The following is a 24,297-nucleotide window of genomic DNA, read 5'->3' on the forward strand; positions in this document are numbered from 1 at the left end:
CAAAGCATCTGCTTATAAAGTTACCAAGAAATCTAATCTGTATTTGGATTAAGTTTTAATAATAAAAATATTCTCAATTAAATGTGAGCAAATGTGTTTGCGAAGTACTTTCACCTGAAAAAAATTACACAGTTTACAGTTACCTAGTTTCTGGATTTTTATCCAGAGACTTATGACTATATTGTCCTTTTATGAATTTTCTTTTTGCAGTCTGTACTAAAGGATAGTATTTACAATTGTATACTTAAAGAAAAACCAACGAGATGTTAGGGGAAGGGAAAAATGGAAGGAGAAAGAAGGAACAAAATTGAACATTTTTGTTCTTTAAACAAAAAGACAAAATACAGTGAAATATACCAAAGGAAACAAAGCTAGTTAATTTTTATTTTCCAAAACTCAGATCTAAATGAGTATGTTAAATAAAACATCCAGAAAACAGTGCTCACTGTATTAGCAGACGCACAAGTTATTTAACCAAACGTATTACAGTGAAATATTAACAGAATTATTTACATGCATATTTACAACGTGTTCTTTACAGTAGCTACTTTTCGGGAAATTTGTCCATTTGTTTTTTTAAAGGGGTTCTACTTAGTCTAACCAACAACAAATGACAGGAAACAATACAACTTAGATAGCAACAACAATGAAGTATCCAAGAAAAATTAACATGATTATTTTGGGTCAAAAAGGAGTAGTTCGCTTCAGAATGTTAATATTTATGAAATAAATGAATGAGGGTACACAAGCTACACAATTACAACAAATTATATAAAATAATTAGAAGAATGGAGAAAATCACAAAGGTTGCCAGAAAGTTAGACATGTTAGATACATTCAGAAAATATATTAAGAACTGCACATACTCATGAGGAACATGGTTAAAACTTAACTATATTCATGTAGCCTTGAAGAACACAGCAAAGTATTTAAAGGACAGTTTTTGCTTGTAAAAGTTGAAAATAGCTGAATCAAAGGTCTTGAAAGCACCTGACTTCCAAAATACTGCTTGCTTCTTCACAATGTCAATATATTAAATGTTTATTCCAGGAAAAAAAAAGTCCAGACCTCACCTATGTGYGTTTTGCAAAGGGGAGGAGGGGAAAAAAAAATCTTAAGAAACCACTTGTCATGATTGTGACAACAGAAAAGATAATCCATATTCGGCTAATACTCTGCCTAGCAAAAACCAAAAAAACCAAAACAAAAACAAACAACCAAAAAACCCCCCCCAAAAAACCCCAAAAAACAAAAGAGCAACAAACAAGAAAAAACAAAACAAACAAACCCTGCCAAAAATCAGATATTTTGCATACGAAGAAAAGGTTGAATGAGTCCTCACGTATACTAAACCAAGCAAGCAATTAAATTTAAATCAAGTTATTTATCCCCTTTCTCCCCCATGAAAAATTTAATGGGACCATTCCCAGTTAGTTAAGTTTTATTTCCATTGTGATACTCTTTAAATTTTTAAATTGATTTTATTGCAGCCAAAACATTGTTCATTTACCTGTACATAAAATAAACTATGATATATACACAACATTTTAAGTTACAGGGCATAAGTTTACAATTTTTGGCAGATTCTCTTTAACAAAATGAAAACTGTAACGTTAGTACTTGAAGAAACTCAGCTTCCTTATTTTGGTACAAATGTTACAATTCTGTGTTCCCCTGCATCCTAATCATACCTAAACTGCTTTAATAAACTAACATTTATGTGTAGCATCTCACTGTTTTCTCTTATGTTCTGATTCTAGGCAGAATTTTTCATATGCTTCTTCAATTTCTGGATCCATCTCATCATCAATGTCATCGAAATACCTACAAGAAACCCAAAAAAATATATCTGTTTAGGTAAAGATTTTTCTAGAAAAAGTAAGTAGGTTAGATTTTTATGTAATTTTCAAGAATAAAGTAGAGCTTTATTCATAAAAAAGTCAACTATGACATGAACCACGAAGGAAAGAAATTCATGGTTACCAGGAGAAAAACAAAAAGAAACAAAAAGCTCCAAGCTGCACAAATACGTATTAACTGCTGCAGTTTGTGGCAATTATAAACCATCTTCTGCTGTCCATGGGTTAAAAGACAGAAATAGTGTTTCCTGGATGACAGAAAAGCAATCCATAATGCAATCCAAAATAATTTATTTCTAAACTTTAGTAATGTGCCTGCACTGATTTATGTGCAAAAAGCATCATGTTAGCCTAATTTTTGATTGGTCAACATCCTGGTCAACCTTCTAGTGCACACGCTGCATCAACTGTTTTATTCACACACTATTCAGGAAAAAAAAAGAAACCCTTTGCACAGGAATACAGSTTGTCTATTTGCTGACCCATGGAAGAAGGCAATCTTGATTCATTTCTCTTTTGCATCTGCATTATGGTATTACCTTCTATTATATGGTAACTAGTCTTTATTTCATAGAACATCTGTCATATTTAGGCAAGATGAAAGATTCAGTCCTGTTAATGATAATTGATATTGCAGAGAGTGGAAACTACCATACAGTTTCAAAATAAAACTGGGCAGGAATGGTGATCACTTAACAGCTTCCCCCCACCCCACAGTTGCTGAAAGCAACTTAGATGTTGCTCGTTTTCTGTAGGTCCAGCTGGAGGGTTCATCACCGTAAGTTAGGACAATGGAGTTGTAGTTTGAACATACGGTATATGATTCTATGCTGCACCTCAGCTGTGCTGAGGCCACGAACAACATCTATCTTACACCCAACCACAATAAGCACCACAGAAACACATTAAGGAAAGAATTTTCATCGTGAACACTGTGCATTAAAAGAATGTCTACGTACTTATTATTCATTTCTCCTTTTTTGTAAAAGTTGAGGCTTGAGGAGGGATTCAAACATAGAACCCTTCTTCCTGAACCAAGTCATGCAGCTGACGAAGGATCAGGATACATTTATCTAAGCTTTTCTTAAGCCTCTAACAAAGAAGGGTCCACGGTCACCTTGCATAAAGGTTGCCTCGCTGTCTTCCATATGTCACTCTTAAGATTTTTTTTTTAATTATGGTCTCCATTTTGCATTTCATTTGTTTTAAAGCACAGCAGTTCACATTGGTATTTACTCTGAATGTAAGCTTGCTTCATTTCTGATAACACCTCTGATTTGCCAGAACCGTTCTAGTATCTAAACCTATTCTCTAAAGTTACTGCAGCTCTTCTTGACTACACGCCACCTAGAAGTTAGTTCTAATTTATTACCAAAAATATTGATCCAGGACAGCGCTCTACCTCATATACAGAAGTTCACTATCAAATCATGATCTGCGACTCCTCTCCACCCTTCAAAGAGGTAAGTACAAAGCTCAGAGCGATTTGTTCTGGAACCAATTTCTTCTACTAGTTTCCTATTAAATGATTATAAACTGGCATCCAAAAGACAGATTAGATTATATTCCTATCTACTGATTCCTCTTTTGCTATTAGGTTGCTTTTCCTGTTCTACAGGAATACTGAATTGCTACTTATTCAGAGAATACTATCTATCCTAAGGAGAGGAACTGGAATCCTTTGTAATCCTTTCGTCTTCCCCTTGAAAGACTGAAAATTTTGTGATCACCTAGAGCTAAGATGTATGCACATGAGGCAACCTGGAGTTGTTTGATTTATTTCTGATACTTCCTAGCTCTGATGCTTCATTCAGGAGGAAAAAAAAGAAAAAAGTAGAAGAGAATATGCTCGCATATGTGCAAAAATATGTGAAATATAACCACCTTTCTCAACTGGATAAATATATTTTTTTCAAACTTGCCTAATTACAACAAAAGCAAACAGTTTCATTATACAGGCTTTACATTTTTGTCAAGACTGTGTTCTTAAGTCTGCAGTAAAAATAACTGGTATTAAAAAAGAAAAACATCACTCTAAAAGGAAACATACGGATCTCCAGCCCCTGATAAGTCTGTTCCATTTTCTTCATAGTCTGGAAATAAATCTTCTCTCTCCAGCAGCTCTTGGTATTTTTCTTGATAATCTAGCACAGTAAAAATGAGACTGAGTGATATATAATAAGATCCTATAAATTAACATTCATCTACACAGATTGAAAATATTTAATGAGACAATAAATGACATGAAACATACAGAAAAACTTCTTTCCTACAGTGTTTTTTGACATCACCTCAAAGATTAAAGATACCTATTTTCCAAAGAACTGTAAAAGTAGTCACAGATGTTTGTTTCAAAGGATGTCACCCCATGTTATGCCCAGAAAACAGAAAAAGAGCCACCAAAGAAACAAAGTCCCTTTTGTTAATGTCTATCAACGGACAAACAAAAATAGGCGAGACTATTTCTGACTACCTGGAGAGACAGCAGTAAGTGCTGATGTTTATGGCCAAAATTCTTCTGAACTATATGAATTGGTTAGGTTTAGCTCAGAGTGTGGTGCTAATAATTGCAAGGTTGTGGGTTCAATCCCCGTATGGGCCACTCGTTTGAGGGTTGGACTACATGATCTCCAGAGGCCCCTTCCAACCTTACCAATTCTATGATTCTTTGAACTCAAGCATACCCTCTAACATTTGCATTATTTTAATCCAGAACAGGGCATATATTACACACTTTAAAGCCAGAAATTCAAACATAATTTTGCCATTTAAATGTATTGGTTTCAGATACTTTAAGGAGAACTTTGCATGTAGTTCAGCAGGGCAAACTTAATTACAAGTATCTTAAGCATGAGAAGACAGGTGTACTAAGCTTAAGACATACCTGGATCTGCTGCAGTGAAAGGAACACCATCAGAAGTGTAAAATGTTGGCTCATTCTAAGAATAAAATTATAGAGTAAWTTATATGCTTTCAGAGATATAATTGTTCGTGGTTTTCAACAACATGATTTTCTATGATCAAACTAAATTCCCAATATATTAACGAGCCAAAGTTTGAGTACATTCTTACCATAAAATAGTTGGGGTCGTTTTCAGGGGTAGCTTCTCTATATGGAGAAGTTGCATGAACTCTACCCCAGTTACTTGATCGTAGTTCTACTAGTTTCAGAAGCATCTGTTTCACGTCTCTGAAACAGAGAAAAGCACTGAAGTTTGAATGTCTTGTGCTAAGCAAGAAATCAGACCTGTCTTACCCTGCAAGTACTGATTCACAAATTGGTCCCTAAGATCATTTAGGGACCACAACCCAGGCAAGAGAATAAGGGGGAAAAATGTTAATAAGAAAAAACTGCTTAATGCTTGTTAAACCTGTTACTGCAGGTTTACAGTCATAAACTGGCTTAAAAATATCAGCTAACCAAAATACTTTCTTACAATGGCTACAATACACAAGATCAGAATTACTTTGCATATGTATATTGTGATGTTAAATCCCACCCTGCCAAGATATGTTTTTAACAAAATAGATTCAGCRATAAGAATAAACTACAAGTACACCTATTTATGGAAACTATTTTATATAACACAGTTGCAAGCAACAAAATTTTCTTCCTAATTTGCTGTCAATATCACTGAATATAATGCTAATAAAAACAAAGTCCTTAAGATTTACTAATAGGCTTATAAGATTGGAAACAGCACACACATGATGCATTTTCTGTTACGTCGAGATTTAACTTTACCAAATGTTGTTTAGTTAAGGCAAATTACCATTTTGGTCTTTTAGGTGGAGATCTTTCTCATACTACCCTCTCCCAGCTCCACACAGCCATTGCAGTACGTTTAAGCACATTAAGCAACAGCTTCCTCCTTCACAACAAGAAGAATGTATTTTTCTAAAATGTCACCTTTGGGCTGCATCAATTAACAAATTATTTTCACAGGATATTTTAAAGGTGATAAAAACAGTGTTCACAGCAGAACACAGAGAGTTTATCAACATCAAAGAAGCTTTGCTTTTTATCTATGGAATCCCAATTTATAATATTCCTCAGACAACAGGAAAAAAAATATATAACTACAACTACTTGACTGGTTATATCAATCTGATGACAAGGTAATTTTTCTTCCTCCCACAGCAACATTAAAAAAAAAAATCTAAAAGGACAGAATTTGGTACAGTCTACAGAAAATTGAGTTAATTCTCTTGTTTGAATCTAGATGCTTTATGTGTATTTCCTCCCTGTTACAAAATATAGGGAGGGTTGACTTACTTTACCTCTCTGCTTCCTCTGTAGTGAAGTAGGCAGCCCACATGGAGTAGAAACTGCTGTAGTTTTTAAATCAAGATATCAAATCTACAGTACATGTTATTTGAGGAGCAGATCCTTTTCTTATAAAGGATGGTAGTTGGGAGCAACAGGGACTGATATTATCACACTAATTTAAGCATCTAATTTATGCTCCTAACTTTGGTCCTCTACATCACAAGGAAATTCTCTAGCAAACAGTGAATGGTAACATTGCCGATGCATTAAATACTGTCTCCAATGACTTCCCTACAGAAAGGGGAATTGCTTTTTTCTCTTAAGCAAGTCCATGAACAAACTTCAGTGAGTCTCATAAATTTAAAAAAGAAATGTATTTTCAGCTCTTTCTTTTACTAAAAGAGGTTTGTCCTTCTGTGTCCTGGATTGTGGCTTGTGCCATCAGTGTTCTCTGAATTCTCGAAGCAGAACCTTCCTCTTCTTCCCTGCATAGAAGCTCAATTACAACCCACAGATGCTACTAAGTAGGTACTGTTGGCATCCCTTCATAAGGCATAAAGTAAGACATCAGTTCAGTGTCTGAACACACTACGTTTTTAACAAGTCTGTAAAAAGCTGGAGGATGGAATACAGCAGAATCAGATAGCCTTACGTACAGAGCTAACTGCAATTCAGAAGAAGAATAGATGAGCAGGGCATTCTTTTTTTTGCCAGCCTGTAGTAAGATTCTACCAAAAAGATATTTGGTCTCCAGGAAAAGAAAAAAAAAGAATTCCTTTATGTCCTTATTATGATGATGACCTATATATACCATATTTAACATTAAATTCAGATGTAAAAGTATAAACTGCCACACAATACCATTATTGTATTTTTGTACTTCTAATTTCTTAGAGTCTAAAGCGCTGAAGGGATATATCAAGACAAAGGTTAGAAATTCTGAGTGTATCTATTTCTATTAAGAGATTAAAAAAATTGATTGAAAAATATTTTTTGATAGGTGGGAAGTGAACAAAGTATCACCTTACTTTTCATGAAAAGTTTCTAAAGATGATTAATAAAAACTAAAATGCTGAACAAAAAAAAATGCCTTCCTACCTGCTGCAATTTGCATCCAACACAACATTTTCAATTCTCTGAATCATTTCATCCATTTCATTCTTCCCTTTTTCTTTCCAGGCATCTTCTAAAACTGAGCCTGTCAACTAAAGACAATGCATTAGTAAAATAAAAAAAAAGAAATATTTGTTTTAAATCAAATACAGAAAAATAAGAAAAGTTATCAACATAAGAGATTCTGTAACCAACAGAGAACCAACAGTACTAGATCCTAATTGCTTTTAAGTTCACAGTATGAAAAAGTGGACCATGATTTTGCAAGCCACTAGTTTACCTGAGAATAAGGAACACTTCAGTCAACATAGCTAGCACCAGACATATGCCAGAGAATTTCATACAGAGATGTGTTACAGAAGCCAAGAATTATGTAACAAAGCCAGCTTGAATTTTAGTATGTAAAATCTACGAGTCTGGAACTGCTGCCCAGTAAGTTCTTGCAGTGGACTGCCTAGAACTGCCATGGATGAAAGCCTTTTCCATTAAGAATCTGCATTTCATTGCCCAACAATTGCACAGTAGGAGTTAAGAGTTAAACTAGGAAATAATAGTTTGCCACCATAGCAAGCAAAGTTAATAGCAATTCCCAATGTACTCAACATAAAAGTCACATGATCCAAAGTGCTCAGAGTGGTGTCTCATGCTACAAAGGACTAAAACGTAAAGCTAAAAKCAAATATCTTACCAACACTCAATTCACATTCCCAGTTTTCTACTACAATCCTGCCTTGACCCTTGGTAATAACACAAAGGTGGTTTGATTAAAAATAAATATACTGCAAAGCAAACAGGTAAAAATCTGCATTTATTAAAAGGAAAAGACATAAGAAACAGACATTTATTGTTTCAGTAAGACACTAAACTTTTACTAAAACAACCACCTGCAGGAAGGAATCTGCTTATTGAACACTATCTCATGCTTGCTATAAAGCAACCTGCTTGAACATCCTATCTTTGTTCAAAATGCTTAGATTACAAGTAATATYTCTCTTTCCTTTTCTCTACTTGCTATAGCAAAAGGAAACCCCAGAATGTGAATTTAAGACAGAAATCCAACCCTCCCCCCCAAAAAAAAAACCCAGACCCACCCCCCCACATACACTGTGTGGTGAGGAAGGGGGGAAATGAGAAAGAAATAAACCACCAACCAAAAGAAAAAAAATAGTTTAATTTTTGATCTTCACTTCTAAAGAAAATCGTTTTTCCCACTCTGTAACAACGGCTTATAAAGATAAGAGTTGTTCCTCGCATGGAGGCTAATAATTTTTTTAAGTAAAGCTTAATTGCAAAAAGACTTGTCTTCATCAAGCAAGATGGTTATATATTTGTAGTGATGCAAACAGTAGGAAAGAACTAAAAAAGAAAAAAAAAGAATCCTTTGTTGCAGAGATCAAGTGATACACCCTAACTCTTTGGTGTTAATCAAAATGTAACCAAAAAAAACCCATCACTCAGATGAGTCAGTAACATTTTTTTCTCTCACATCAGAAACAGCAAATGCAGTTAAACCTTTGTCTTGGCCTCAGTTCTACTCTTCTATCTAGACGCAAACTGTAAGGCTGTTTGTGCAAAGCAGTATGTTACTTTGTTTACTCAATTTACTCAGTTTCATAGTGGTACTAAGCAAAAGAAAGTACAGCTTGCTCAACAAATGGTGTAATGCATAAAATCCTATACGCATTTCCTCAGCTGCAGTTGTTTCTCCCACTGCTCCCAGAGGCATGCCTATCCATTCCTTCAAAAGGAACACAATACTTCCCTACATACATTTCCCTGTCTGCTAGGGCTTTTTTGAAGACAGATCCATTCAGTTACTGAAAACATTTTAAAAGCCTCTTTATTTTCTGTTTCCAATCTTCAAGCACTTCTAGATACACAAAACTTTTCATCTTTCTACCAAGAAAAACTTCTGTGAAACAGTCACCTATACTTATTCCAAATTCCAAAATTACAACCTACTGACGTTATGCACTGCTTCTTTCCCTTTTCAGGCATCTAGTGAAAGCATTCCCAGAGCACGGAAGCACATGACAAGTTGGAGTTCCAGCAATAACAGACAATTGTTTAACTCCACTAATGCTCATGCTGGTCTGGAGAGGAAGCACTTCCTCCCTCCTTTCAACTAATAAATCCTGAATTTCTAATTACCTCTAATCAGAAACCTCTCCATATCACTCCACTTAAAGACAGCAGTTAACCACATGCCATTGCACAGATCTACAGCAAGAATCATACGCTGCAGCTGCCTGGGTTGGCCTGAATCTTGAATCTGTGATACAGGAATCCTTTCTAGCCTGTGCCACAATGAAACAGACCTTAATTTATTTTTTCCTTCTTTTGGGGAGGCACATGCACATGCAGGGGGGAAGACAAGGTGAAGGAAGAGGGGAAGGAAAGATAAGGAAATGTATCCTGTCACTGAATTCTACTTAGCTGAATATACACATGTGAAAAATTAATAGTCTTCCAAGCATAACGAAGCTTTAATTCACAGCTCAGCTTCACATACCTCCATAACYGCAACTGCAAGAAATGGCCAGTATCAAACCTGTCACCCACTGACCACCAAGAACTGCTTATAGCTGTGGCTGACAGTCCTGTGTTCCTCCCATGCCTACAGAAATTAACAGGTACTGAGACAATGTCTCTGYTGGTTTTCAGAAAAAATGAGCTCCATCATCCTGATTTTCCACTGTCAGTGCTCACCATTTCAGTACTGCATCCTGACCCTCTTCAGCAATCAATGCTAGTTTTTCTAGGAASGTTTTATGTTTTTACTGTGTACATGCTTCAGGCAATTATGTGTTTTTTCCCTCCTTTTCTTCCTTTTTCTGTAACTGTATAATTACAGCATTGAGAGCATCACATAACTTCAGAGCAAAATGCCCTCTCTTGTGCCACACGCTCTAATGTGCCATTCTCTTCAGTTTAATAAAAGGTGCCATAAACCTGATTTACAAACTTGCTGTCTCGTCTCAGTTTGAGAACAGATGCAAAGGACTAACAAGCTAATTAGAGTTAGCTAGCAATCCATCCTCAAGTCTCAGTGTTACTGTTTTAAGTAGATCTCCTGCAATGCACCACAAGGAAAGGGAGATACCACAGCAGAGTTTTGAATAGCTGATCAGCAAAATGAAAGATATTCAGCCTGAACAGTCTGGCTTATTTGAAAATGGGCATTTGTGTGGATGCCACATATATTCAGGAAATCAGATATACCTTTGTTCCATGCAGTTTAACCAATGCACTTATAACTACTTACAAACAAACATTTTCAATTTAGATAGCGCTCTTTTGTATCATACAAACAAGAMGACAAGAGAGGTCCTGCAGTCAGGCAAACTATCCCCTCAACCCCCTCTCCAAAAAAMCTAAATTGCAAGAATTAAATAAGCATGAGAAATATTTTCCATAGATGCTAATTATTACTGTTTAAGTAAGGTTTAACAAAATTCGTTAGCTGTTCAATTTAAGAAGGGAACAACCTGAGGCATCTAAGATTTGCCATGGAAATCTGAATTTGTAAGTTAGCTAGAGGAGTGAAGAAATAAAATGGCAGTGTTTAGATTTTATCTGAGATTTCTACTGAATTATTTAAAGTTCTGACCTTTAAAGTATTTAAGAAATTATTATTCCTAAGTATTAATATAGTCTATTTTCTTCTGATTAACTGAGTGAGATATTTGATGGGAATTATATACAAAATTTTAAAGGCACAAGCCTCAGGTCAGTTGGCTAGGCTGTTTTTATATATATATATATATATATATATATATATATATATATATATATATACGTATATGTATACATTTTAAGCTGAATACAGACAACGCCCTCTTTCATTCAGGACTATAATAGATTAGAAAAATCAGAAGTTACAATTTTTTCTTCTTTTAAAACTATTGTCTCACCTTCAGCAGTTTCACTGCACATATCAAGTTGTTATCCACAGGATTAGAGAAGAGAGCATTTAGTAATTCCCCAAGGCCAGCTTGAAGAACTTCCGCTCGTGTTACCTGTCCCTTTGTTCCTTTAATCTGCAGAAGACCAAAAACCCATTAAAAAGATTTAAGTTTTAGAAATTAGTCACATTTTCCCTCGCAAATGCTGGTTTGTGATCAACATACATGGGCTCTTCAGTTGGAAGAGCATGCAGCACATGTTCAATACAGACTGAGCAATATTCTTGCAAGTCTGACAAACAGTGCATGCCTAGTATTTTGTTTCTTTGTTAATCAGTTCTTGGAGGAAGTTGCAAAATGCCTGACAAATGGTGCACATCATCCCAAATTCTTGGAATCCTGTGCTGTTTTCCATCCTTTCCATTATGCATTCTCTACAGCTGTACAATGGCTTGCTTCTAGAAGGCATTCTTTATATAATTTATAAATACAGAAAATGGTTTAAGTTAAGGAAATACTCCACAAACCTTGTCAACCCCCCACACCCTTTGGAAAGCTTCTTTTTTTTACTTCTTGCAAGTGATTAAGTAAATTTTAAGGCCCACTTACAAACAAAAATGGGTCAGAGCATTGGTTTCTTTTCTCATACCAGGAGAACATTTTTACAGTGCCTGATTAAATCAAACCATTGAAACAAACCAGAAAAATATTTAAGAAAACTACAGAAGTTAGTGAGATTACTGAATTCATGGATGTAAGAGTCGAACAAATTTTATGTGTACCAAAGAAGGTGTTCTCTTCTTATCTGTATAAGAGAAACTGATCTAAATACAAGATTTCATGCTTTATATATAAGCGAAGGACGGAATCTTCAGGAAAGTTTTTTTTAAAAGTTTGCATTTAATTGTTCATTTTGAAGGTTCCCACACCTTCCTCAAACATTTGTTAATAGCTCCCAATGGTGGCAGAATACTGAATTAYATGGATTACTGATCCTGATCTACTTCTGGTAAACATAGGAAATATACAGCTTAAGTATAATAATCTGGTAGTTTCAAGACAGAAAACAAAAGAAAACATCAAAAGGTTCTTTCCAATTTTCCAAGGTAAACAGAGAAAACACTTGTGACTASACAGATTTCAGGAAAGGTGTTTTATGGTTGCTTCTTTGTATAAACTCTTACACTGTATTCGTCTGGATATATTTCTCTTCTACCTTCTTGTCCTTTTTTTTGCTTATCTGCTTCTGTGATGCACATTATAATGAAATCGTTCTGAAGTTCTTTGACTTTCTTCCCTTTACCCTTTTAAAAAAAATCTCAAAATGATATTCCATTTCAGTGTTTGCTTAAAACAACAAAAACGTTAACAAAAAAAATGACACAGAACTTTCTTCTTACCTCTAGGTTAAGGTAAAGTTCAGCTAAGAAGAGCACAAACGCATGAAATTGTTTTCGAGTAGTCTCATCTCCTTTTGCAGCTTGATCTCTGTTTTCATACTCCGTTCGACACCTGAAACACGGGAAAAAAAATCATCTGTAGACATCACAGCACACACAACATATTACTTACACAAAGCAATGCTAAGAACTAATAAACTGCATCGAAACTTGTTAAACACCAAACGTCAATACAGATTGTGAAGAAAACGAGGTCTTCACAAAGATAATGTGGATTTGTTGTATATGAATAAACATGATTACATTATTATGTTTTGAAACACCATGAAGTCTGAGAGAACAGAATAGGGCAAATTACAGCAAGTAAAAATAAAAGATGGTTGTTTATCTCAGAAAATAGGTCCAAGAAGTTTTAGTTGAGCAGTCTCATTGTCTTATATGCCTTTATATTTATTTCATAAATTCTTCATCCTGCTATTTTAAGTTACAGCTATGCATAATTTAGTTATTAACACTTGGATTCAAATTCAGTGAATTGATTTAGTAGTATTTATAATTTCAGATAACATTGCAGTGAGGTAATTTTTCTAGTATTCAACAATTGTCTCAAAAACATGCAAGTTTACATACCAGCTCATAAAAGGAATTCAGTATTTGAAATAAAAGGAACACAAGATAACCATTAAGAACAAATCAGAGGTTATGCAATAGATTAAAGAGCACTTGAGAAACTGAAAAAAATCTAAGGAGTTGGAATATTCAAAATTTGAATACAAGGCTGGGCTTAGAAACATCAAGGTTTTCTATAGGTGTTGTTAGCTTGTTCATATTCCCCCCCACACCATTTTATAGATATTGGCAATAAAAATATAAGCAACCTTAAATTTGTGGATTCAAGGTGCTAAAAGGGATGTTTTTTTATTGGATTGGCTTCAAAACTAGGAATGAGATAGACAATTGAGCATCAACAGGGATTTCCTTTATGGTATTGCTCAAGGAACAAGTATACTCACAAATCAGAGAAAGGAAAAACAAAGTGATGCAGAACATTCAAAAATGGGCTGAGAATATTCTGGTATCTAATCACTAATAACATGGATCTTTCACAAGACTAACAGTTGTAAGAAGCAAACATATTTAAAAAAGAAAAAAAGATAAAAATGGTGGTTTGCAGTCATTTTGAAAGAGAAAAGGCTCATCTGCTTTAAGACAATGAAAAAGTTTCCATCAATTCCATAAGGAAATGCTTCTGCTTTACAGAAATGCATTTTGATGATGTACTTACAAGTTCATCACGCATTTGCTCCTAACCACAGGTGGACTAAATGAGACTTAATGAAAAATAAACCTGTAGCTTAAAATCTAGAAGTCCTCAAAGCGATCATTTCTAAATAATCAGGAAGTATTAATGTACTAACACAATTTAAAARGAAATACATCCATTTAAAAATAAGTCACGCTTCTGCCAACTATGAAGTCTAATCATTTGTGAACTGTAAGCCCACAAAATTCTGTAAYTGAAAATTTAGATACTTTATCCTTCTGCGTTTTGTGTGCCTATCTCACATGCAAAGTCAATTAGCCAATGTGTGAATAAACTTTATACAATTACTTTTTTGACTGTAATTACTGAAGAAAAAACACAACGAAGTAAGTAAAGAGTCAAGGACAAGGACAATAAGTATAATTTACCTTTAGAGTACTTTTAAGGTTGACTATCTTTCAGATTCCCCCTGTAATCTGATGTCAGTCTAACATTCTTCTGAGTTCAAAAGAGCCTAACATTCTTCTGAGTTCAAAAGAGCCTAACATTCTTCTGAGTTCAAAAGAGCCTAACATTCTTCTGAGTTCAAAAGAGCCTACAGAACCCTGAACTGTCCTATGTTTATATTAAAATTATTTTTCTGTATTAAAAATAATACACATACAGGTATTAGATATCCAGTATGCACCTCTGCTTTAATAATGCTCAATTTAAGCTCCGGTTTTAAAGATATACTACTTTACCCACTGAGTTAAGAGTTACATACACAAAAGAGGAAGACATGTAACAGGAGTAATAGGCTTAAAATGACAGGCTGATACTGACCTTTGAAGTAACAATTGTCGGAAGTTTCCACTTTGTGGATTAATGGTTAGATGGTGAGATAAATAATTACACAACCGTGCTCCCATGTAGGAAAAATTTGGGACAGATGTGGCCTTCCAAAATAAATTTGAAAAAATAAATTATCCATCAAAGTAATGATTAGATTATTAGGAAGTATCTTTAAATGCATTTTGGAAATCAATGTTTATCAACAGTTGACTAGACCACTGAAGAGCAGTATTATCAAAAATTACAAGAATTACTATTTGTTTCATGTTAAGTTTTGTACCTCAGCAACACTTTGCTATTTGCGTTTCAGCACTGAGAAGTTCATTATATTGTGATTTCTTGGCTTTAAGAAAACAACCAGYGTTATGCCACGTGTCCTCAACTCTACTTCTGCACTGTGACCGACACTGAGTGTCTGAATGTCACTTATAACCTGTTTATACAAAAACCAAGAGTTAAGATGCTTTCTTAAGGACACACACTCTCTAGAGGAGCAATGAGGCCATTAAAATCAAAAATTCACCTTCATTCAGTCTAAGGGCTATCTAGCCCATAATTGTTTCTGGCAATAGTGAATGTTTAGGGAAAGAACGCAAAAACAGGTCAAGTAAAGATAAATACTTCCCCTAGTTCACTCATCAGCAATCTGCAGAGTAAGTGCTGAATCAGGAAGTTGCTAAAACTGCATCTTTCCAGTCAGTAGTCCTTGATGTGTCTTTTATTTTCTCTCTAAAGTGACTCCTTTTCCTTTGAACACTTACACTGTTATCAACTAAAACACAGGTGATGGCAATAAAATTCCATAATTTGAGTTAGACACTGCCTGGAAAATACTTTGCTTTAAATCTGACACTTGGAAACTTCTAGAGGTGCAGAAAAATAATTAGAAATTCATGAAGTCTCTTTTAGAAATTCAAGCAGAACATCCCCTTGTTTTGGCAATTTGTTACTGTTCGTTTGTTTTAAACTCTCCTCTAGTGACACTCAAATTTAAGATTATTTCTCAGATACAACTTCAGTGAAAGGCGGCACTGGACTAAGAAACTCCATCAGCTCTACCAAAGGAAGAATGGATACTGAGAATTTATTAAACTTCTCTCCATTGGCTTTATCATCCTTGAACATTCTTTTTACACCTTGAATACTTGTCTGCACTGCAGATGCTCTTGCAGGCTTCTGCTTAAGTGTTTGAAAAAAAAAATCTTGCAGTTAACAAGTCAATGTGTTATATCTAGTTACCTTTTACAAGCAGAGGAAAACATGCACTCAGTGCACTTGTACAATCTGCATCATATTGCTGTAAAGAACTGAGCTGTTTTTGGAAGCTACAGTGAATTTGATTTAGCCAAACTATCCATTAAGAGTTATTAAAACATCTAATAAGCATTTTGGTGCTGTTCAATAAATTGCCTGGATCTGAGAAGGTGCTTTTAAGAAAAGGTAAAATGCATTAATTAAGAGCACAACTTTCCTTACTGACAGCAATAAAAACGAACAACAATAAATATTTTTCAAACCTCAGCTGCATTTTTATAATCATTGCCTTCCTATAATTAGTTGGTCTTCATTTGTGGTTGTATCAAATACTAAAGCAACTCAATTTTAGGTATTATGTCCTTGCACATCAGACAAAGACCAAAGACCAAAGGAGAAAAAAATCACTTAAAACATCATCTTAATAACCAATTACAGTATAATGCTTTTCCTGCTGGCAAATCCAGTTTATTTCCTACTCAAAAAAAAAAAAAAAAAAAAAAAGAATCTAAGCATAAAGGCTAGTTTATCAATGCACAGCTTGAGAAATTTTAGTTACTATAAGAGTAGCAAACTACACAACAACCAGGATTCTTGAGGCCATTGAGTCAGAGTGCTCAGCTTTTGGAAGACAGGAGAACTGACACTTCACTCTGGATAGAGATATAAATAAATTAGAACAGGGGAAAGTAGATAATCTTTTGGAAAGTCTGAATTACTTGACACCCAGATGAGGGGAAAAGCTGTACAAAAAATGAGTTTTTTTGTTTTAGCCTTTTTCCTTGACAAACCTAGCATCTGTAGTTCTGCTCAGTTGGGTTAAATCAACATCACTGAAGCAATGGCTTATAAATGCRTTTCATAAATGTTAACTGATGTTTTGTGATAAGCTAGGACTAGGAAACACAAATGCCTGAGTAGAAGCTCAAGAAAGAATAATAAACATAATTGACTGGCATTCAAATGCTATATTCTCCTGATCTACAAACAAACTGAAGTCTTATGCTTTTAGATAGCAAGACAGCTTTTTTACATTGAGCTACAGTTTTATTTCTCACATAAATATTGTTTTAAATTGTTTGCATCCACTGTTTCTCAGTTGAGGAAGGCACAGCCATCCCCCAACATTGTACTGTTGTTTTAAACAGGAGGAGAGAAGAGGAGGTGACATTAAAGACTTTACACCAAAATATGAGACTATTTATTTATGTACATGAAGTGTTACATGTGGGATAATTTCCTGCATTTTCTTCCAATAAAGTAATATTGCATATTTTAGTCTTTAATTATCTCTACTCCCATGTGTCCAAATAGAAGATGGAAAAAAAATAATGCAGCTGAACAAAGCACAGGTTCTCTTAACCGCTGGCTGAACTATGTTCTGAATTAAATGTACATCAATTCTGTATGACARTAAGAAACTTAATACCATACAGTACTGTATGATGACCAGTCATGCAGCTCTACATACCCTCATTTATTTCACGAGAAAAAACAAYGTGCAAGTATCTGCACTTAAAAAGTGAATAAAAGATTGGTTGTTCTCATCCTTAAAAAACAGAATTTGACAGAAACCAACACAGGAAATTAAGAGATACCCAATGTAATTTATTAATCTTATTCTCTGCAGCAAGACCAAAAGACAGTAACAGCAGCTCATTTGCTTAGCAACACAGATTAAGCTGTTCTTTCCAATGGCTCCCTCAATTAGTACAGAGTTCAATTCAAGGTCTCTGCCCTCATTTCCATAGCCATCAATGAGACTGGACCTAGTTACCCATCAGACTAGCTTTCTTTTTCTCCAATTATGCTGTTCTGAAATAGATAAGATTCCAAAAAAAGAACAAAGCCAGTCAATAACAGTGTGTTTCCCAAAGGGTAGTATGTATAATGAGTGGGAGTTTGTTTTTTTTAAATAGCAAATAATGAAAAGAAAATATATCTAAGTACTATGAAACATTTATTTTTGTGGAAGAGAAGAAAAATGGAGAATTCTGACATAGCTTAAGGCTTTGTTCAATCTCTACCATAAAACATTTGAAATATAACTCTTAATTGCTGTAATTTGCACTCCAGTATATGCCCCCAGAAATCCAAAGACAGAAGAAAGGAAATGAAGTAAATTGTTGGAATTTATCAGCCAAGCAAGTACTCCACACTTGAGCATTCATTTGAGCTAGTTTGCTAGGCACAAACTTTCCCCATACTGTTCAGTCCAAAATGAAAGAAAAAAAATAGAAAAATAAAGTCAAAATAAAATACTACATATATAAAATTACCTAACAAATTATATGCGTATGTGTATCTTGGACTAGGGAACAGAGGCATAATATCCACATCACAAAACAGTATACACAGGCTACCTGTTGATAGATGAGTTCAACAAGTTCTTGCAAAGCTTCATCTGTAGTGACCCAGCCATTCAGCGTTTCAGCAAACTGCTCTATTTCAGTTTCAAAACAACCTGGTTGCTCAGTGAGATGATTCAGGAAATCTTGTACATACTCTGTCAAAGTCAGATAGCCATCACACCCATCTTCAAAGGAAGACTCCTAGAACAGTGAAGGAATATACCAACAATTTAACGAGAACCTAAAACAAAGTTGTTACACATACCATCTCCAAAAGTAGCTATACGGCCCTTAAATAACTCCTGAGACTCCGCATGTGGGATTTTTTCTTTCTTTTCTTTTCTTTTTTTTTTTTTTTTTTTTTTAAGAAAAAACATAGTATACTAGAACATTTTTAGACTGCATACACCTCAATGCATCAGAGAGCTCCATTAAGTTCTGTAATTCTAAGAACTATGTCAGTTGTCATTACACAGATTAGAGTCTCCTAGCCAAACATGTCAGAGAGAGAGACTAAAAAGCAAATCAAATGGTTTGCCAAGTTGAGTGTAAGATCAGCTAACTTTCAACCCCTTAAACAAAAAAATAAGTATATATGTTAAGAATAAAGCTACCAAACTGAGCCTCAGAACCCTTCCTGCCTGATGCATACACAAATAGTACTGAAGATAACAGAATAGTATAATAAAAAGTAATTGGAAACAGAATGTTTTATGCTTACAGAAAAAAGTGCTCCAAATAAGCAGGAGAAGAGAAACTGAAGAAATCTAGTAAATATAGTGTAATTTTTCCATGTACAATAAAGCTACAAAAACTAATCTTCTAAAGTCAACAAACTGCTTGGCAATGGACTAAGACCACAAGGCATCAAATGAAGCTAGGTAGTAAGGCATTAATCAGCAGTTACTGATGTTGAAAGAAAGGACAGTAAACACACCTGCTTCCTAAAGAAAGGAGCTAGCACAATACTGACTTATCAGCATTTATGCTCCCACTGATGGGACAGAATGCTGATAGTTTTGTCAATTTTTGAATGGACATACGTAACATTCTGTATAGTTCAATACTCTCCTGAATGATTGCAGTCACAAAAGGAATAGCATCAGGAATGAGATAACTTGTGATGTAACTAATACAGTACAAATAATTCATTTTGCAAATAGTTTCTTACATGAGCATTCAGAAGTAAAAGCCAAAACCCAAAGACAAATCACTAAAGAATCAACTTCAGTGATTCAAAACTGAAGGGTAACATTTAGGATAACAGAATTCTCAACTGACTATTTAATAAGATTTAAAACACACTGCAAGGAAAAATTAAGCTAAAGAACTTTTTTTTTCTTTTTTTTGGAGATATATACACTGAACAGGCTTTTATTTTCTCTCTCTCTCTTCCCTCACTTCCCTAAAGGAGCAGATGTCTTTTACTTTCTGGCTCCAAAATGCCTCAGTTTCTCCTCTACTGTGCCATCTGTGAAAAATGAAAGACCATGATATGAGCTATAGAGAAATGCAGATAAACATTACTGAAAAAAAATCAAGTACTGACATTAATGTCAGGGCCTGTAAGGAACACATGGAAAACCTTGCATACATGGAAAACCTTGCATACATTCCAAAATTATTGAAAAACCCATGTCTTAAAGGTATACAACTTAAGTTAATGGGGGACACATCAAAATAACAAGATAAACTAGAAAGGCATTCCTGGGATATCTAATTAAGTAGAATAATTGCCCAATGGCCAACACTGAACAAGACTTAAAGGGACTTAATCTGGCCCATCAAAAAGGGAAAAAAAAAATCACCTTGACTTAAAGAAATTGTGACAAAATGTTACTACTGATAACGAGAAAGCTGTGAACAACCTGATCCATGTTGGTTGTGCTTTGAGTTGCTGGTTGGATCAAATGACCTACAGAGATTCTTTCCAACCTAAAGTATTCTATGATTCCAACAATTTGGTGCTTTTACTCCTTGGCTCCAGAAGCTAACAGGCCTCTATATAACTTGCTAAATATTCTAGCTCTGTAAAGGAAATCAACTTTTACTAGACAATTTCAAATACCCCAATAAAAGTACTATACAATTAAGTTAGACTATCCTGCTCCTCAAAAACATGACATTGTGTAACAACTGTAGCTTTTATTAGTAACATACAGCAGAACTAACATCTCCTCAAACAATCTGTTTGAGAACTTCATAGTCAGGTGGTAGGAAATACTGTAGCTCGCAAAAGAAGCTGCTCTTTCTAACATTACCTCTCTTCTACTAAGAATCCATTTATAAGTTTAAAGACATAATAATGGCTAAATAAAGTCTACATAGACAGTAAGATCCCTCTTTTATCTACAGAAACATAAAACCCCCAAACTGTAGGAAAAGATCTACGATCCAAATCTGCTCTCAGCCTCTGCTCCAGCACGTGCCAAACACTACTTTGCTATACCTGAGAAGCATTCAAAACATTTTTCCTCACAAACTGTCTTAGTCACCATCAATTTATCATCAACTTTATTTCTCCTCAGACCTTTTAGGAAGATGCTATTTTTCCTTCAGATTATAYGCAACCAAAGCTTAAATGCTTAGTAAATAGCAAAAAAAAGCTGTGTATTATTTCAGAGAAATGTGAGTTTTCATAGTTAAAACTCTAGGGAATATTCTAAATGAGAGCTATTAAGTATTATTTATAACTCAGAGAAACAAGTTTCTCAAAATTGTTTTGCTTCCTATTTGCCATTGTAAAACTCAAACCTGTGCAAAGCATGCTAAATTTCACACTGCTGCAGATGAACCCAGTTTCTTAAAATAATCTGGTCATTAAAATAACAAAATAAAAATCTACTAATGTAATAGTGAAGGACTAACAATTCTTAGGGATCACTATTTTATGTCTATCAGATTGTGATGGATCTTGCATGTCTAGTATACTCTGATTAGATTAGGATCCTTACAGCATACCAAACATACCTYCAGATAACTGTTCTAGGTTTCACTAACATTTTAAAGCTATTTTTATTAATAGATCACTTATATTCATACCATTCTTACAGCATGGCAACTAGAAAGTCCCACATGCTTGTGTGTTTATGTAAAACAGTCAAAAAGCAACATCACTGGCCTTAAGTGTTTGTAATTACATGCATGCAAATGTATTCATTCCAAATAGCATTTTCTGATCTTGGAACTGAAATCCTTTTATTGGAAACATGCATTGGGGCAAAGCACTCTTTTCCCCCTAGATTATCCATTCACTGAAGCATGTTCATGTTGGTATTTTGTCAACAGTTGTCTATCGGCTATGGGCTTGCATTATTCGGAACAGTAATTTTATTCAGTAAACTGACGTAGCTTGTAACATCCAGATAACATGAGTTTTATAAAAGTGAGGAAAAAAAACCTCTAAAACATCTAAACACGTTATTTACTATTCAACTTAAGTATTTTTCTATTAATTATTCAAAATCTAATTGCTTTAAATTAGTTGCTTATTATACTTGACCATATTTGTAAAAGTCGTAATTCCCCCCCMCACACACACCAGATTTTGTCTGCTTGTGTGGCAAAAGGGCATTACAGGATTAACATAGGTCTCTCCTGGAATAAAATTACTGTACCAGTAACATGTAAGACRGGGGAGTAGAAAATAAGAAGCAATCAGCTTGTATTTACATGGGGCATCTACAACTCAGATCCGAGATTACCCCTAGCCTGGCTGCCAATATATTCTATAGTAGATAGACAGCTGCTAGAAAGGAGCCCAACCGTACTTTTCCTTTGATGATACTGTAATTTTGCCTTTCAGTAATACAAGACACATGATGGTACAAACAGTTGGGCAGTCACAGTCAATCATAGCCAAGGCTCGGTACATTTAAGAAAGGGATACCTGTGCTTAGAAAAACACGAGCTAAAGCTGTCTTCCACACTTGCTTCAAAAAAAATGAGAAATCTTAATTAAATACAGTTAAGCCTTTACTTAAAATGAAGCGTAGATGCAGCTAAACAGATGTAGTCTCAGAAGAAACAGCTTGCTCTCATGTTGGTGAAGTCAATGCCTGGTGCAATTAAGAAGGAATGCAGTTATCTTCAGTTAACTTTAGCAAATCATCCCACACTGAAGACTCTGAAGTACTCCCTGTTATTCACCCATTATCACTTAGCATTCTGTGTCTCAGGTGGTTGTTATCCAAATTTGGAATTCTCTTAGGCCAGTGCAGCATTCAAGCTCTCTAATACACAAGATCTGAAGAAAATATTGTTAAGTTCAATATAAATAAATTAGCATACATCAAGCAGAGAAGATGAATACTCACTGCAAAGTTTGGATTGTATCCTGAGGGATAAAACTCAGGTGCGTTAACAGACAATTTTGAGATTACCACAGGAGCCACGGCCACCTGAGGTTTAGCCATTGGTGGTCCAGAATCAGGAACTGAAATTTTATCTTGTGATCCAGATGGAATCCTTGTCTGTCGCAAGTGTTCTGGAAAGATTTTGTTACATTAATATCTTTTCTTRGACATCAAGGAATTTCTATGCATTCATATAACCTAATACACAACTTTCCGGGGACAGTGTGGGAAAGAGAACAGGAATTACTTGCTCTAACAGGCAATAACAATGTTACCACGATATTTTTCCCCTCAAAGTGATACTGTACTCCTTTTTAGACTGYAGAACAGTTTAAATACTTTAGGTCTGACAATCTTTAGAGATTTAATTTCTAAAGTCCAGTTTTACTTTAGAACTTATAGTAATGGCTCCATTTTTACTGCTTTTCCTAAAATGTAAGAAGTTCTGACTTTGGCAAACACCAGAGGCCTTTCCACAAGTCAGAAAGTAGATGCAACATTCATGTGAAGGTGAGAGAAAAAAAGAGGAGCTCTCTCCTCTACCATTAAAACACTTTTTCTAAGAGAGCTAACTGGAGAAACTAGTAAATCTGCCTCTGCTAAGCTTGCTCTCTTGTAGTTGTTTTCACAGATTTCAAAGGCAAGGGCAAGCCTCGCTAAATCTTAACACGTTATTCAAAGATTTTTAGCTATTACCTTTGTTACAAATCACCAGCCAAAAATCCAATCAAACTGTATTTCTTTTTAAGCTTATTTTCCACGTTTTCTCTTTGGGATAGCCCCTAAGCTTGCTGAAAACAGGATCTGATAGCTATCTGGGAAAGCCAGCCAACAAACGCTCTGTGCTATTGTTGGGTTGGGTTTCTTTTTGGCAAACCTGTAGGCCCGAATCAAAGAGTTCTTCAGCGGGAGGAAGGCTGCGGCCATCTGCGGTCGGAGGAGCAGATGGGGACCAGGCGCGCACAGATGTGCGTGCGCCCGGCGGYGCCGGGGGCAGGACGGAGGGAAGGCCGCGCAGGGGGGGCTTCGCGGCAGGCTCAGCGCAACGCGCCTCCCTCACCTGGGCACGGGCCCGCCACCCAGGAAGGCGGCCGCTCGCCCGGGGGCGGCCGCAGGGCCGCAGGCCGCGCCGGCGCGCCTGCCGGGGGAGCGCGGCCGCCCGGGGCCTCGCGGCGGCCTCCGGCGCGGCCCCCCGCGGCCGGCCAGTACCTGCGTTTCCGGTGCCCGGCGGCGCCGTCTTCGGCGGCCGCAGCGGCTCCTGCTGCTGCGGGAAACCGCCCGGCTTGTGCTGCTGCTGCTGCTGCTGCTGCTGCTCGGCCGGGCCCGGGCCGTGGGAACCGCTGCCCTCGAGGCGGCCGCCGCCGCTCTCCGGCGCGCCCGCGCCGCTGAGGAGGGCGCCGCCTCCTCGGCCCCGGCCCCGGCCTTGGCCCTGGCCTCGGCCGGCGCCCGGAGCCCGGTCGAAACTCTCCGACATGCTGGGGCCGGCGCGGCTCACGCCCTCCTGGGCGGGAGGCGGAGGCCGCGGCGCGGGGGGGRCTCGGGCCCGCGAGCAGCGCCGCGCTTCGCCGCTGGCGGCGGCCCCAGCCCTTCACTTTCAGTTTCACCCCCCCTCGCAGCGCCACGATGGTCGCGGCCCAGCGCCGCCCGCAGCGCCCCCTGCCGGCCTCGCACCGCCCGTCGCCATGGCAACCC

At 36.3% G+C, this 24,297-nt stretch overlaps 1 protein-coding gene across 2 annotated transcripts; it reads right to left on the reverse strand.

Moving 5' to 3' along the window:
- Positions 1-352: 352 nt before the first annotated feature.
- Positions 353-24,221, reverse strand: PAIP1 (poly(A) binding protein interacting protein 1). Of its 2 annotated transcripts, none has more exons than XM_085326407.1 (11): positions 23,815-24,221; positions 22,567-22,736; positions 18,263-18,451; positions 14,637-14,749; positions 12,548-12,659; positions 11,157-11,282; positions 7,228-7,334; positions 4,932-5,049; positions 4,744-4,798; positions 3,910-4,003; positions 353-1,824 (listed from the first exon to the last, which is right to left on the reverse strand). In XM_085326407.1, exons 1-11 carry the CDS (start codon positions 24,077-24,079, stop codon positions 1,731-1,733), a joined length of 1,443 nt encoding a protein of 480 aa, XP_085182533.1. In that variant the 5' UTR covers positions 24,080-24,221; the 3' UTR covers positions 353-1,730. The 2 variants fall into 2 exon arrangements, with proteins under 2 accessions (XP_085182533.1, XP_085182534.1); XM_085326408.1 differs by lacking the exon at positions 23,815-24,221 and adding an exon at positions 23,302-23,404.
- Between the last annotated feature and the right edge of the window lie 76 nt (positions 24,222-24,297).

This window comes from Rhea americana, unplaced genomic scaffold (genome assembly GCF_003343005.1).
Source record: "Rhea americana isolate MKP2758 unplaced genomic scaffold, rheAme1 scaffold_13, whole genome shotgun sequence".
Classification (NCBI taxonomy): Eukaryota; Metazoa; Chordata; class Aves; order Rheiformes; family Rheidae; genus Rhea; species Rhea americana.